This window comes from Podarcis filfolensis (assembly GCF_964270895.1).
Source record: "Podarcis filfolensis genome assembly, chromosome: 2".
NCBI lineage: Eukaryota > Metazoa > Chordata > Lepidosauria > Squamata > Lacertidae > Podarcis > Podarcis filfolensis.
In genome coordinates this window covers 42,054,530-42,071,933 of record NC_139605.1, presented here as the reverse complement: position 1 = coordinate 42,071,933, position 17,404 = coordinate 42,054,530, and the positions used below count along the sequence as shown (strand labels likewise).

At 43.4% G+C, this 17,404-nt stretch overlaps 1 protein-coding gene across 2 annotated transcripts in view; it reads right to left on the bottom strand.

Annotated features, from left to right (window-relative positions):
- The window catches only part of DENND6A (DENN domain containing 6A), a 28,656-nt gene extending 13,172 nt beyond the window's left edge, over positions 1–15,484 (bottom strand). The window contains exons 1-9 of one of the 2 annotated variants that reach the window (XM_083603066.1): positions 15,066–15,484; positions 8,971–9,009; positions 8,851–8,893; positions 5,252–5,364; positions 4,057–4,137; positions 2,836–2,941; positions 2,429–2,508; positions 1,540–1,602; positions 5–60 (exon numbers count right to left, since the gene is read on the bottom strand). In XM_083603066.1, the coding sequence (XP_083459192.1) occupies positions 5–60; positions 1,540–1,602; positions 2,429–2,508; positions 2,836–2,941; positions 4,057–4,137; positions 5,252–5,364; positions 8,851–8,893; positions 8,971–9,009; positions 15,066–15,260 (776 nt within the window). In that variant the 5' untranslated portion in view covers positions 15,261–15,484. Of the gene's footprint in view, positions 1–4; positions 61–1,539; positions 1,603–2,428; positions 2,509–2,835; positions 2,942–4,056; positions 4,138–5,251; positions 5,365–8,850; positions 8,894–8,970; positions 9,010–9,617; positions 9,680–15,065 lie in introns of those variants that run through there. The other variant, XM_083603067.1, reaches the window with a different exon arrangement.
- Positions 15,485–17,404: the final 1,920 nt, after the last annotated feature.

The window sequence follows — 17,404 nt, the reverse complement described above, 5'->3', positions numbered from 1 at the left end:
TTACCTGAAGAGATCAACTTCATGGACAGTAGGCAACGCAATGGAGACCTGTGTGTCTGTCTAAAAGCAAAACAAAAAGCTTTTGGTCAAATTAGCAGCAGATCATGCAATAAAAGGCCGGGTGTACTGTGCTACTTTTAAAATGATGATGAACTCTCTTACTAAGTATATCGCAAAAGTCTTGATTGGCCCTGCTCTCTTATGGCTGCTGTCTTAAGCTTTCCTTACCTACCCACCCACTCCCAGCCAGCAAGGCTTTATGGAGCATCAGGGACCCTGCTACATCCACAGTCTACCATTCATGGCAGCTTGGGAGGAAGGCATGGGGCAGGCAGTAAGAACATTGTGCCAGCCTGGAGCACGATAGCAGGTAGCTTGGCCCAGACCCACTCCATTTGGGGGCTTTGGCTGGCTCCCACTGGTACTTCCCACCTAAATGTTCAGTGGCTAGCAGGAGGCTTGGCCAGGAGAGCTGGGCAGAAAGATACCTCCACTCATTCCATCCTCCCAATCTGAAGTAAAGGGGGGTTGGACTGTTGCCTACAGTGACTAACATTCTCAGAGTTACTTTTTTCTCAGTGAATATTTCAATTGATACCCTGAACGGGGTTTCACAACTGCTGCTCACTGGGTCAACATTTTCAATGGGCTATCTACTTATAACCCCAAGGTTTCATTATTGGTCATTCGCCACCAGTTTCATGAACTGGTGTTCCATATGTTCCATGAACAGATATATGTGCAATTAACATTTTTAAAATCCAGTGTACATCACTTTATACTTGCTTACACTGTATTTTATTTGCCATTTTATGGCCTACCCACACAGTTTGGAGAGATCCTTCTAGAACTCTCCACAATCCCTTTTTGGTTTAACTACCCTGAACAATTTGGTATTGTCAGCAAACATGGTTACCTCAACTACTCACCCCTCATTCTACATCATTACAGCTATGGTAGAAAAGCACACCTTAGTTTTCTAAAGTAGGCTACTTCCTGCACACATCTCTCGTATCTCCCATCCAGGCATGCCAAAGGCCTTCTCAGAGGTCAATGAAACTTTTGAGCAAGGGGGAAAAACCCAACAGGGCCAGGGAGGAGTATGGGAAGAGTCATAAGAGCCAGATAGGGAGGCTTAGAGGGCCTCAATTAGCCACTGGCTACAGACCAAGGCCTACAGACCAAGCCTGTGCTGGAGGGATGATATGTTAATATATGAATTTTATGTTTTAAAGGGGCTTCAAATAACTTCTTAAGGTATTAAGGATTAAATTAAGACACAGGGCTTGGAGGCAAGCTGTACTATGCTTCAGTTTTAACAGACAGAAAAGCTTATGGAATCTAATCTATGTTTGCAAAAAATGTTTGTGCAGATTTCCACTTTCCAATTCCTACGCTACAGTTTTGTACTTGCAACTCTACAGCTAGTCCTCATTTACAGAACACACATTCCCTTATACTTAAGGTCTGGAAATAACATTTGAAAGTCAGCCCCTTGTTTTGATGGAGTATTTAAGTGGCAGGTGAACCATTCACTACCTGCTGTGTGGACTGTAATACTTGGGTTGTTCCAGGATTGTCGTGGCAGGTAGGAATCCGCACCTTAGGAAACAGATATTATATGCTTCATTTATTATTAAGAATAATACAAATAACCTAATATGCTAAATTGACAAGTTAATAGAGGCATCAGCCACTTCTGAAAGCAATACTTAGCTAGAATTATATTGGTACAAATATTTATTATTAATGTTTTTTATTCAATTTTGATATGACCCTTCATCCAAGGATCACAGGGTGGTTTACAATATAAAAACACAAAAATGTGTAGCATTGTAACAAACAAACTAAAATATTCTTCCCTAAAAACCATTGTGTCAATCTCAACATCCCAACCTATGGGTACTAGCCCTGTGAACATCTGAAGTCTTCAAAGAAATTATGCAAAGAACAAACAGGGAGACATACTGAAGCCACTATTAATTACTTAAGAGCAATAACAGAGATGTTAATTTTAAAAAACACAGAAGTAAATTAAGTAAATACTAACACAATGTCCATTTCATGAGTGCAGCTACAGGCCTGATCTAAATAAATACTCTTCAGTAATATGGATTTCAATAGGTCTGTGTAAATTACATGTTTAAATTACTCCAACTGAAATAATCCAGCTTCAGGAGAATAAAGAAACACATGCTGACAAGTCTAAATATGATGGGGGAAATTCAAGTTCTAGAATACCAGAATTTTCATACATATCCCTTCTATTCAAATACACCCTCTGCTCCTACCCATTATGTGAACCTCACAAGCATAAAATCAACGCAAACATACAGGGACTATGGTTTTGAAAAATGTTCATTGCATTGTTACAAAGCCACAGCATGAATTCATACAGCAAACAAGAAGGGAAGAGGCTCAGCATTACCTTCATTACAATGCCCATAATAGGCAAATGTAAGGTTTTTCCTGGGACTGGTGGTGGCCATCGATCAATATCGCTACAAGCTGAAAAATAATAATAAAGCAACAGGATTTGCATGTAAAAACAACAACAAACCCTCCCTTAACAAATATCTCTTAAGATTTGTGGTTTATGAGACCTACCAACAACCCACCCTGACCAAGGCTACAGCTTCTGTTATGCCATATGGCTTCTCAGCGGGCAAACTGGCAACCCACACATGAATAAACACCTTCCAACCTACTGATCTTCTCGGCTGCATCCCCCCCCCCCATCTGAATGTCATATATTCATAGTGCACTGCAACTTTAAAAGGTCCCCAGAACGGCACAAATGTGCAGCTAACTGTAATTTGCAACAATATTACCAACCTGCTTCCAAGAAAGGTTCGTTTTTTTCAAAATATTCAGGTGCAATTTTTCCAAGCACAGTGTGAAAAATGTGGCTATAAGGCAGCTTGCTGATCAGAACCAAGGACTAGTACAGGAGAAAGAAAATAATCTGAAATTAATCTTTCCTCAAGCCAGTACTGGTATTTAGAGTTATAAATTAAGCATCAGTTCCTCACTAAATACTTCTAATGCCTATAATTAGCTGTTATTTTTTATTCTGCTACAAGCAGTAACATTGTTCCTAACCTACATGATGCACCTATTATGTGACAATGTCTTAAATGCGGAGAAAGTCCATGGGGCAAACTGGGAAGACTGTGATTTTGAGCATCAGCAGGGATGGGTGCTAATCTCTCCCTGTTTACCGATCCCCCATCAGGGGCGAACAAAGGCTAACCGACACCCGGGGTGGGTGCGTGGCTGCGCACGCGTTGTGCCACTATGTACGACGCATGCGTGGCGTGGCTACATACGCCGTATGTAGCAGTTTGCTGCCAGCGCCGTCCAAGCGCCGTATGGATGGTAGCGGGATCCTATGCTTGCAGCTGCAGCAGTGGAGGAGGGATCCCACCACTGTCCATACGGTGCTCGGGGCGGCGGTGGCGGCAAACCACTACGTACAACGCATGTGCGGCGGCGCTACATACAGCACATGCGTGCAACACCGCACATGCGTTGTATGTAGCGGTTTGCCGCTGGTGCCACTCGAAAACCACACGGACAGTGGCCGCGGGGTGTCTTCTTGTCACCCCCCTAGACATGGCACCCAGGGCGCACAGCCCCCCCTTGCAATGCCACTGTCCCCATGTCAAGTTGCAATATCCCCCTGCCCCATGTTTCCCCCTGGGGGTTCAAGGTTTTTCTACTAACATGCATTTGGAAACTTGTGCATAACTTGATCTAAAAAAGGGAGAGATTAAATATGTTGTTCACTGCATTGGGGGTGGGCGGGCCAAAAAACAAATATGGAAATAAACCAGATTGTCAACAGTAAATCCAGCGAATCAACTACACAATTTGTAATCCAATGATTCCTTTACTTACTTATCTCCAAGACTGTACATTGGATATATTACTTTGCATTTATGCATGCTGGTTTTAGTCTGAAAATTAACAGCCAAGACTAAGGGCATTCACCTCTCATTCTTAAACACATTATATGATTTCAACAGAACTTATTTCTTTCCAAAACTAGATTACCTTCTGGAAGTAGCCTCTTTTTAAGGTTTTGTCTTGTACTTGTCTGAAATATACATAACCATAATAATATGCAGGATCCTTCTGTAAAGAAACCAAAACCTTTACTGTTTTTAAAAAACAAATACATTCCATAATACTTTATACTTTCTGAGCAATATTTCAACTTTAGGGATGAGTCAATTATGTACAAAAATAAAATGAGAATAAGCCTCCTTCTCATAAGAGAATCAGTTTTCATATTTCATTTTGCTTAATGCTATATATGGCACTGTAAAAATACTTAAGTCTTCAACTCATCTGAATATGAAAGGTAAGAAAATCCATTGTTATAACATAGAAGCAAATGTTTTCCGAGATTGTTGAAAAAATCTTTGCATAGTTTAGCTATATTTTTATAACTAGGAATCTGAACACAGAAAGGAGGCAAATAAAAGCAAGCCTGCTATGAAATAAAAAATGCCTCCATCTAACTTGGGCTGTGATTCTAACTATATTTAAAATAAAATAAACTTTCAAATAAATATACTAATCATTCAAACTACTGAGATTTAAATTCTCTTAAAGGCTTGAATAGGTTACTAATAGTAAACAGTAATGGTTTACAACTTGGTGTTCCTGGAACCCTCTGCATTTTGCAACCATAGGGGTGTGCTGAATGTATTCTAGGGCATGTATAGGAAACCTGTGGCCCTTCAGCCCCAGCCAGCATAACCAATACTCAGAGATAACGGGAGTTGGAGTCCAGCAATGTCTGGAGGATCACAGGTTCCCCATTGCTGCTTTATGGTCAACTGATACACAACTGAATGTTCACCATAGATACTCCTCTGCAATAATCAGGAATTATTTGGCAGACAAACTGACAAAGTAAGGGTTTCCCCAAAACAGAACATTTGAAAACACTGTACATAGGAACACTGAAAACAAATTTCCAAAGGATGGAAGTATTTGCGGAAGATTAAATATGCTATAATAGTTAATATTTCCATGCCACCAGAAATAATATGTTGATCATTAGAAGTTACATGACTCAGTACACCACCAGCTATTTGCTGAGCGGTGCCTCTTGAAGAACAAGTTTCCGAATGGACCTCACAATTTCATTATGAAGTATCAACGCAATACTTGCTTGCCAGTTATAGAAAAGCACTACAGTATAATGTTTGGCCAAGTGAAGATAAGCTACTTTCCCAACCTTCAAGTAAATGGGTAGGTCTCTGTCAAACTGGTCCAGTAGACAATGCCATGAAAGCTTTCTGCTAGAAGACTGTCGAAATCTAAAACAAAATTGTGTGTCTCCAAGGCAACCTAAGCCAAAAGGAAATGGGGGGGGGGACGGGACACACAAAGTAAATACAATCAATAAATACATTTACTGAAATGTCCCGTCATTTTATGTCTAACAGCAGCTAGAGTGCATCAGTAGGAGAAAGACAAAGGCCTGGTGTAGCTGTGCTGTTTTCTTTTGAAAGACAGAGAGAGCACCCATACTGGGACAGCCGAAGCAGGATGCTGTGCTTCTCCATTAGACTAATATAGCAGCATACTATGGTTTTTGCAAATTCTAACTTTCCTCTCTTGGCAGAAAGAGAGAGTGCACACACAATACACATGCTTAGTATACACCAAGAGTGGGTCCACTCCTGCCTGTCTACACTAATATGCATTAGAGGTTGAACAGTACTGGAGTTCCTACCATTGCTGTCCAAACCACAGGAAAACGGGGTAATGGTTTGAATAGTTGAAAACGAGTCATGATAAAGCTCCTGTCTTAGTTCTGCAAAGTTTCCACAGGCAGTATTAATGTGGTGTGGCTTCCTGTCCCATTGCCCGGCTTACATTCTGTGCTTAAAGGGAGATCGTCGAGAGCTGCCACGGTATTATTACCTGTTAAAGCAGGGGTGGGCAAACTAAGGTCGGCGGACCGGATCAGGCCCAATTGCCCTCTGGATCCGGCCTGCGGACGGTTCTGGAGTTGCCACTTGGATCGGCGTGATTGCCATTTTTTTCACGATTTCCCCCCTCCTTCCCTCACACACACAGCACCGGCACCTCCTCCCTCCCTCTTGCTGGCTTCTCCCTGCCCTGCGGAGGAAGGGGGCTGGGCTTTAACAGGAAGCCTTGCCGCCCACCTGGGGAAAGCTGGCACAGAAAGGAGAGGCGCTGGCGCTGGCTCCCAACAGCAGGCAGAGCGGCGGAGAAGGTAGGCAGGGGGAGGGGAGGGCTGGGGGAGAGAGGGGGAGAGAGAGAAGCCCCCTCCACCCTGCGCACTCAGCCCGCCCCACCAAAAGGACAGGGGGACAATGAACCAGCCCCCTCGCAAAAAAGTTTGCTGACCCCTGTGTTAAAGCAACTAAACTTGCACTCTCTGCAGCAACTAGGAAGCACCATATTTAAATCCATGCAATTTAAAACTGTGGATCCATTGGCACGGGAAAATTTTACCCGAACAAGGTTTAGGAAATACTAACAAATTTGTATCTCATATGCCAGAGCTGGAGCTATACCAGATATGCCATAATGGAGTAATTACAAATAAAACAGAAGTAGATAAACTGTTTAAACTTCTACAAAAAAACATGATTGTTTCTCCCATCTCTTATTGCCAGTGGCTCAGTATAATGACCATTCTGTTTTCCATGCTCTACACTTCAGAAGCAGAACAAAGAGTATTAAGTACTTGCTGGTTTATATAGTGATAATGCTAAGCTAAACAAGATATTGATTAAGAACTGCAAGGATATATATACACTATCTTAGTACAAGAGCTGGACTTTGAACTATTTATCCAATGGGCTGGGCAATCTTTGGGGCATGTGTATAGGCATTTTTTAAAAAATACATTTGATTTTTTTAAAAATATTCAGAAAAAAGCTACGGGACAACAAAAATGTACACATAAGGGTAAAAGCTCATCATATAAGGTTACAATTATTTACACTACAAATTGATTCCCAAAATTCCATATTCATACTCAAATTTCCATCTCTAAGGTTCTCCAGTTAATATTTAACTGTAACATTAGCTCAATATTAAGAAATTATAGCAGCAGCAAACCAGGCTCTTCCTTCAGTAAAATGCTGATCCAAAACAGGTTATTGTTTTGCTAAAGAGCAATCATAGAGACCTTGATTCTTGGGGTGGGAAATCAACTTTAAAGGGAAACACAAGTTGTAACTAACTGATTTTTGTTGCAATACTGGTATAAAAAGCTGTAGCTAATAATGTGTCTTGAAAGAACTATTCAACAATAAATTGAATAGGAGAGTTACATGTAATTTGATCAAGATTCCCCAGAACATTGTTAATGCAGTATCATACAAATTGGCTACTACATCACAGGGAACTGATTATCCAGTTCTAAGGCAAAAAGCAACTTCAGTGCTTAGAGACTATAAAGAGGAAAACTTTCCATGTGATGGAGTGCAGGATTACACAAGGTGAAATAAAATACAAAATTATAAAAGTTAATTATTGGTTTGGCCAGGACCAAAATCATGGAAGGACCTATGCTGGCCAGTCTCTCTCAACCCTTTCCTTTATAAAAAGAAAAGAAAACCAGTTTAGAAAAACAACAACGACAAAATAGGCCTCTAGCCCATTTGCTTAGAAAGAAATAATAGCATAAATGTAGCTAGTAGTATACCAAATTGCTCTCAAAAATAGAAAGCACACATTCGTTGGAATGGTTGTCCATTAGGCAGCACAGCATGGGGAGGCAGGCTGATGCACAGGCCGGACTATGTTTCCGCCAGATTCACAGCCCATTTCTGCTCATACCCAGGACTTCCAGATCCATACCCTTTTGCCATCAACGTGCTCTGCCATGTCCTACCACCACACCCAGGGAACCTCCAGACATACGTATATTATGTAACCAAAAACATAAAAAGAAATGTGAGAACTGAATCAACAGTGCTGATTCTGAACAACAATGAGATTATGACTAAGGTTGGTGATACCTGTTTTCATAAAGAAAAAGCAAGTATAATATAGGTGCCGAACATTTTAAAACAAATAAATAAAACAGCCAAACTTAACCACCTCATAATTTAAAAGAATTTATTTCTTTTTGATGTTCCAACATGAAAAGAATGTACAGTAGTCCAGTTTGAAATGCTTTATTTCACTTGAATTTACTTTGTTACTTTTTTTTAACAAAAAGAAAGATCAGAGCTGAACATGTATTTGATACCTATACATGAGACTGCGTTAATTAATTCATATCTCAAAAGCACTTTAACACTTGCAAATCCTTCTACATGCTGGACGTAATCCAGTCAAAGTTAAGCACTTTGAATTCCCATTGATTTCATTCAGACATTTAGGCAAGTGTTTAAAATCAATGGGACTTCAAAGTGCTTAATTTTGGAGTCCCGTCCCCCCCCGCCAACAGCAGTACAGAGTTCTACAGTGCAATCGTAACCTTCCACCCCACCCCAGGATGTTGATGGCTGCTTTACCCCGTCATTGAGAGAGCTACCGCTGGCTGTTCAGCTGCTGGTGGCAGCTAGTGGAAAGTCCTGAAATGGGGTAGTACCACAGCAACTTTGAATCCAAAGGACCCAAAGCCCTGCAGATACCCTGAAGGGCCAGATACTCAGACCCCTCAGCTATGCCAGCCTTGATTTGAATTCTCCATGTAGGACAAACAATAAGTGTTTAGTTTTTTCCTATCACATGCACTTAATAAAATTGAACATTAATTAGAATGACAATGGTATTAACAGTACAGTTAACAGAAGCATTTCATTTTTCATATGCGTACAGCATGAATATCTAATAAATAATTACCTGAATTGGAATCTGGGAAAGACAAATAGCAAATATTGGTTTTCTAGGGGAGAAAAATAGAAGTTACATTTTGGTAGGAGAAAAGCGCCATCGTAAATGTATTTTAAAACTTCTACTCACCTCTTTATCTGTAAGTTTTGCATGTTGAGGATGTATTACCTGCAAATGATAAAACTTGCATTGGTCGACAAAAAGATGGTGCAATCTACCAGCATTACGAATTGTGCAAAGTTATATGTACTAGCATACCTGTGACCACATATTCTCATAAATGGTGGGGTATGCACTTATAGACAGTAGCCCCCATCTAGAGATTTCAAGGTTTATTCACAGCAGCTTTGCAAGGGTTTGCATACATCCAATAGATTTTTTTTTCTTGACCAGTCCCTTCACTTTACACTGCAAACAGCATTTGGAAAGTTCAAAATCCAATCCATTACATAAAGGCAGCAACGATATCCAGGGAACATCAGGAACAAACTCCATGCATTTCCCTGCAAACATTTTTGGCCTGTTCATTCCTGCTTATATCATCCATTTTTGTTAATAAATCACAATGCCTTATCTTCCAAGGTACATGGTATTACCTGGAACACAAAGAACTCTTTCCAGCTATTTATAGCTCTGTGCAGATGAGCTGAACCTGTTACACTTATATCCATTTATATCTTTCTTATATTATAGCATACTTTCAACTGATAATACATGCTATAGCTCGACTGCAGATTAGGGATCAGGAATGTGCCAAAGACTCCCCTCTCGCTTACCATTTCCCTCCTTAATTTGCAAGTTGCTCAAGCCATAGCTCTCCATGATCTCGAAAGAAGGCAACGATGGTTAGTGCTATCCTACAAATGCCTTGTAAACCGATTTAAAATAATAGTTATAAATACCGTATTTTTCACTCTATAACACGCACCTGACCATAACACGCACGTGGTTTTTAGAGGAGGAAAATCCATAGGCATGCCACCTGTAGGCATTCCCTCCATCATCATAATAATAATAATAATAATAATTTATTATTTATACCCCGCCCATCTGGCTGGGCCTCCCCAGCCACTCTGGGCCGCTTCCATAGAAACCAAAAATACAGTAAAATATCACACGTTAAAAACTTCCCTGAACAGGGCTGCCTTAAGATGTCTTCTGAATGTCAGGTAGTTGTTTATCGCTTTGACATCTGCTGGAAGGGCGTTCCACAGGGCGGGCGCCACTACCGAGAAGGCCCTCTGCCTGGTTCCCTGTAGCTTTGCTTCTCGCAATGAGGGAACCGCCAGAAGGCCCTCGGCGCTGGACCTCAGCGTCCGGGCAGAATGATGGGAGTGGAGACGCTCCTTCAGGTATACTGGACCGAGGCCGTTTAGGGCTTTAAAGGTCAGCACCAACACTTTGAATTGTGCTCGGAAACGTACTGGGAGCCAATGTAGGTCTTTCAAGACCGGTATTATATGGTCTCGGCGGCTGCCCCCAGTCACCAGTCTAGCTGCCGCATTCTGGATTAGTTGTAGTTTCCGAGTCACCTTCAAAGGTAGCCCCACGTAGAGTGCATTGCAGTAGTCCAAGCGGGAGATAACCAGAGCATGCACCACTCTGGCGAGACAGTCCGCAGGCAGATAGGGTCTCAGCCTACATACCAGATGGAGCTGGTAAACAGCTGCCCTGGACACAGATTTGACCTGTGCCTCCATGGACAGCTGTGAGTCCAAAATGACTCCCAGGCTGCGCACCTGGTCCTTCAGGGGCACAGTTACCCCATTCAGGACCAGGGAATCCTCCACACCTGCCCGCCTCCTGTCCCCCAAAACCAGTACTTCTGTCTTGTCAGGATTCAACCTCAATCTGTTAGCCGCCATCCATCCTCCAACCGCCTCCAGACACTCACACAGGACCTTAACCACCCTCACTGGTTCTGATTTAAAAGAGAGGTAGAGCTGGGTATCATCCGCATACTGATGAACACCCAGCCCAAACCTCCTGATGATCTCTCCCAGCGGCTGCATGTAAATGTTGAAAAGCATGGGGGAGAGGACAGAACCCTGAGGCACCCCACAAGTGAGAGCCCAGGGGTCTGAACACTCATCCCCCACCACCACTTTCTGAACACGGCCCAGGAGGAAGGAGCGGAACCACTGTATGACAGTGCCCCCAGCTCCCAGCCCCTCAAGACGGTCCAGAAGGATGTTATGGTCGATGGTATCAAACGCCACTGAGAGATCCAGCAGAACTAGGAAACAGCTCTCACCTTTGTCCCTAGCCCGCCGGAGATCATCAACCAGTGCGACCAAGGCAGTTTAAGTCCCATGATGAGGCCTGAATCCCGACTGGAAGGGATCCAAATGGTCCGCTTCTTCCAGGCGTGCCTGGAGTTGTTCGGCAACCGCCCGCTCAATCACCTTGCCCAAGAATGGAAGATTTGAGACTGGGCGATAGTTGGCCATCGTGGCCGCATCTAAAGATGGTTTTTTAAGAAGCGGTTTAATAACCGCCTCTTTCAGCGGGTCTGGGAAGGCTCCCTCACGGAGGGAAGCATTCACCACCCCACGAAGCCCATCGCCCAGTCCTTCCCGGCTAGCTTTTATAAGCCAGGATGGGCAAGGATCCAGGAGACAGGTGGTTGGTTTCACTCGTCCAAGCATCCTCGGAGGTAACAGATTGGAATTGATCCCACTCAACTTGACTAGACAGAACTCTAGCACTCTCCCGCCCCGGCCCTGCTCCCACGGTGGAGTCTACTTCTTCCCGAATCTGAGCGATTTTATCTGCAAAAAACTTTGCAAAATCATTGCAGGAGAACATGTGGCCCGTACTGGGCCCCGATGTTGCAGGTGGTTCCGCTAAATTGTGAACCACCTGAAAAAGTCTCCTGCTGCTGTTTTCTGCAGATGCAGATGCAATAGAGGCGGTGAAGAAATTCTTCTTCGCCGTCGCTATCGCCACTTGGTAACATGCAAAGACATTTTCCCTTACTTTCTAGGAGGAAAAAAGTGAGTGTTATGGTGCAAAAAATACGGTAATTTTTTGGAGGTTACCATTAACCTTTTACCTGATTCAGCTATCACAGTTAGACCAACCTAGAAATGGAGGAAGGGATTAACATCAAAGAGATTGTGTACATTCCAAACCTCCATAGTTTCAAAGACAGTCACTCTAAACTGAACCAAAAAGACCATATTGCATTACAAGATTTCAGTTTACCGATCAGAATAATGGCTTGCAAGCATTTTGTCTTTTGGATGTTCATTAGTTAACATTAGTTCTAGGGAACTTCCAGTCCATGAGCCTAGCTAGACACTCACCTGCCCTAGACCTAATGATTGCAGGGTTTGCAGCCATTCCTGATCAGCTGACTCTCTGTGCCTACAAACCATTGTGCCTTTGCCCATGAAATGTGGTTTCAAAGTACAATGGCAAAGGAAGCAGAGTTTGCAGGAACTGACCATCAGCTGATCAGGAATATGTGCAAAATTTGTTCCTTTTGCCCACATGATTTGATTTCAAACAGCACAGGCAAAGAAAAAAGCTTCACCTGATGTCAGGTAACTGACAGGTTAGTGGCTGCACCCACCTGTCAAAATTGCCCACAGTGGTTGGGGGAGGTCATCCACTTCCTCAACTCTGCTTACCATACATTATCATTTTAAGGAGTTCAAGATAATGTGCCAGATGTATATAGGCTAGCTAAGGCTAAAAGTGTGTTTGCTTTGGAATTTGTCAGCTTTCAATTCTACAGAGGGGTCTAAAAGGATATCAGTATTTAAATGGAAAGTGCCACAGTGCATTTTTTAAATGTTTGAAGAATCTAAAACTTACTTTTGAATACAGCCACAGGTTTACATTTCTGACGTGTGAAACGCATTAATTTAGTTCATTTGAATCACCTATTCCTTCAAGGAGCCAGAGAGACATATATGCAGTTATCACGTTTTAGTTATTTATGATTTCTTAAATATACAATACTACTAGAATTATAGAATTGTAGAGTTGGAAGGGACCCAATCTAGTCCACCACCTGCAAAGCTACTCTTTTTGTTGTTTCTTGCTGTTATTATAGACTTGTTTCAAGGTTAAATAGTGAGCTTCATAGCTGGGCAGGAATACACATCTTGGGTTTTCTAGATTCAAATTTAACACTCCAATGACCATTGCACGCTAATTTTCTCAAGAGGAGACAAACAACTGGAGGTTCTTTCTCTTTCAGCCGCTGCTAGCAAGAGGTAAAAAATAAACAAATGAAAATACCCTAAGTTAATTGGTTCTTTTGCGGCGGGCAGGCGGGGCTGCTACATGAATAGATTTGGAACTCGGGACTGTGGTCTATGATCATAAGACACGCACAATTTTGTTAAACTGGATTATCATACTTAATCTATTCCAAATACATTAGAGTTATAGAATCCATTATTTTACAGGATACTTCCCCCCCCTAGAGTAAAATGTTTGGGACCAGCTGTAATCTATTATGTATATCTTAACATGATTGGAGTTCAGAAAACACAAATCACACATAGGAACTAAGTCTTTTATGTGCCCTGTGACACTCCTTACCTCTAAAGATGTGGCAGGATCCGTCCCTACCTTCTTTCAGAAGTCTTCTATCAACTGTACTCTTTAGACAAGCCTTCAGAATATGATTTTTTTTTATTTTTAACCAGCCAGTATCTACTGATGTTTTATTGATATGTTTCATTATGTTTTATGGATATTTGTAGACTGCCTTTATTGTAGCTGGATAGCACAGCTGGCTACAGCACTGCGCTGATACCAAGGTTGCAGGCTTGCTTCCTGTATGGGGCAGCTGCAGTCCTGCATTGGAGGGAGTTGGACTACATGATCCTCAGGGTCTCTTCCAACTCTACAATTCTATGATTCTATTTTTTTTATTGTAAGCTGCCTTGATATATTTTATGAAAGTGTGGATTATAAACAGTTAAATAATCACCCCCTTAGTTAATCCAAACTGGTGAAGGCCAATGAAAACTGAAGATCAGGGTGCATGTAGATGACAGTGTCTTATGTGCACTGGATATGAACCGAACTCCAACAAAAACTATTGCAGAACAGACTTGCCCCTCACTTGAGTTAAGATATGGCTTTTACACTTCCCAGGCTCACTGAACGAACACTAATATACCATGATGCTGTGACAACTGTACTGTAGTGGCCCTTTACAATGAAGCTCACAGTGTAATGATCTTCAGCAATGAAGTATAGCCTTGGGCTTATCACCCTCGGCTGCCTTCTCCTAATGCACCCCATCAGTGGAAGCCCAAGGACTTTCACTTGTACAACACAGCCTCCCTTTTCTCTTCCTCCCATGTGCCCCAAAATTGACTAGGTCATGAGAAAAAAGGCACTGGGATCATTCCATCCAGAAAGATGCAATGCTTGCACATGCTGAAGTCCACCCCATGTCTCCCAAGCTTAACTTGCCTCACAGAGCTGTTAGGGTGGTTTAGAGTTATCTAATTTTTATGACTGAATTTTTTGGAGAACTGATGAGGAAAATTATAAGACCCAAATATCACAATTAACCTTGTATTTTGCCTCCAGTCACATATTACATTTGATACATGAAAAACAAATCTTGGACTAAAAAGGTACTTGGGAAAGGAATCTGGGCAGAATACAGTAGCTACTTTTCTCAAACAAGCCAATCTTGAAGGAACTTGTAACAAGAGCGCTGTTTTTTATTTTATTTCTTTTGCTATCACTTTCGTTAATGAAGCAGCCTCCTTTCCCGCTTTCCAAACAACGGAGCCTCTTGGATAAGGAAAGCAGAGGCTCTTGAGAGCAACAGCAGCTGATAAAAGGAGAGCCGCCCAAACTCCGCACATTTCAAAACACGTTACACACGCGTCTGCTTTTGCTGTTATTACGCGGAGCAAGACCAGCAAACGGGGGAAAAAATAGAGACACCCTCTTCTCGGGAAGCAGCAGTACTATTATCCTGAATAATGCTCCAAAAAAGCGATTAAGAGCCGCTGTATCAACAAAGACAGCCTGGCGACCGACCCGCAGCGCCCCGGGGAGATGCCGGGAGGGTCTCCACTCCATCCTTGGGGAGCGGCGTTCCCACGACCCGTGTCAGCCCCCGGGCAAAGGAAACGAGCCAGCCCCGCCTTTGCCTGCTCTCCTCCCCACCTGCAGCCGGAACCCGCCGCATCTCTCCTGGTGGGAGGACGGGCGGGCTTCCCCGTCCCTTCCCCGCTCACCTCCACCGCCTGCCCGAGCTCCAGGTCGAAGCCCACCACGCACACGCAGTGCAGCCAGGCCGAGAAGCGGTCCCAAGGCAGCAGCGGCATCAGGCGCCCGCCCGGCGCGCATTCCGGGAGCTCCCGAGCCTCCTCCGGGGAGCCCGCCCGCCTCGCGCTTCCGCCGCCGCCATCGCCCGGCTTCCGCAGGGACATGGCGATTGGCGGCGCCGCACCGAAACGGCCGCCGGCACCCGAGCAGCAGCCGGATTCCCCCTCACTTTCGCCCTAAGCCGCCGTGCAGCCGGTTCTGCCAGAAACCCCGAGGGAGGGCCACGTGACGCGGGTCTCTGGGGCCGCGGCCGCCCCTAACCTCCCCCCCTCCCGCTCCGCTATGGGAACGTCCACAACAGACCGAGAAGAGGGAGGTGGAAGAGTCCAAACGAGCATCATAGGGGTGGAGACAAGCAGAGGGGAGGAGAATAGCCCTTTGGCGGCCGCAGGGAGGAGGGAGAGTATTTAGTCCGTCTTTGGAGGGGGTGTAGGAAGCTTCTTCAAGGATTTTTTTTAAAAAAACAAACAACTCTCCCAAAGAATAGGCTGTGTTCACTGGGTTGGTGGTACAGACCCTCAGGGGAAGGAGTTTTCCTACGCATACTTTAAAATCTGCCTTTTCCCCACCCTGAATACCCAGCCATAGAGCGTTCCAGGCGCTTCTCCGGTTATATTTAGCTCAAGGCCCTTTAAAACGGCAAATTTGTTGGCGTAAGGCTGGGAAGCACTTTAAGGTCATGACATCTGATCCAGTCCCATGCACTGAGGCAGGCTTCTCTTCCCCATTCTGGTATTTTAGACACACACACACACACACACACACACACACACACAAACGATTTTGACTTTGCTTTAATGAAGCCAGAATAACTACAGTTCTCTTCTATATTTGCAACCAGGAACATTAAGCAGAATTCTAACTGCATAATTCATGTGCAACCCACATTTGGTTATTTAGGGTACAGTATTTGCTACCTTGCTCTTCTGTTCTCAAAGGGTTTTCCAAGGCAACTTACAATGGAAGTTTCAGTATAACCCTTTAAGCTTTCTGGGTGGTTTATAAAATACGTTACATCTTTATCTGCAGGAATTGATCCTGAATATATATCGACAACTATATATTTTCCTCCCCAATATGAAGGTGCAATTTTTAATACTCGTGGGGATGGGTAAATTCCATCCTTCCCGCTGCTATGCTTCTCTTTGATTTGGGATGCATCTATGCAACTGCTATGAACTTTTTTTTCTACACTACATAAGACCCCTGTCACAGATCTGCACCCAAGCCTAGGGTAGCACTGAAATAGTATCTGATCTGGCACCAATAGGAGCTTTTCTCCTGACACAAATACCAGGCACTAGGATTTGGGATGGGGGGAGAAATTTAACTTTGTTTGCATTTTAGCGAGATACCACCTAATTTGCACTTCTCAAAGGAATATGAGAACCAAAACATAGCCATCCTTCAAAATCTGCACTTCTCTGAATTTTGTGATGTAGAGCTGTCCAGGGTTTCAGACTGAGGTCTCTCCCAAACCAACTTGGAGATGCCTCAGATCGCCTCTCCCCGTATGAACTGACCTGGAAACTGCAATCATCATATGAGGACCTTCTTTGTGTGCCTCCTCCATGAGAGGTCCAGAGGGAGGCAACATGAGAACGAGCCTTTTCTGTGGTGGCTTCCCACTTTGGAACGCTCTCCCCAGTGAGGCTCGCCTAGCACCATCATTACATATCTTTAGGGACCAGGCAAAAATATTCCTCTTATCCCATGCCTTTGGCTAATTTAATAATCTATGGCCTATTAAACTATAGAGAGGTATTGTTTTTGTTTGTTATTATGGTATGTATTTTTGTGTTTTTATATTGTAAACCACCCTGAGATCTTCGGGTGAGGGGTGATATAAAAACTTAATAAATAATAGTAATAATAAAAAATACTAGGGATTGAACCTGGGAGCTTCTGCATACAAACCAGATGCCGTACCACATAGCTGCACAGTTTCCCTAAGATAGAGCCAATACTTCTGGCTTTCTGGCTTCCCTCAGTGCAAAATTGGGTCATTAACTAATATACAGTGGTACCTTGGGTTACATACGCTTCAGGCTACATACGTTTCAGGTTACAGACTCCGCTAACCCAGAAATATTACCTCGGGTTAAGAACTTTGCTTCAGGATGAGAACAGAAATTGTGCTCCGGCGGCGCGGCGACAGGGGGAGGCCCCATTAGCTAAAGTGGTGCTTCAGGTTAAGAACAGTTTCAGGTTAAGAACGGACCACCGTAACGAATTAAGTACTTAACCC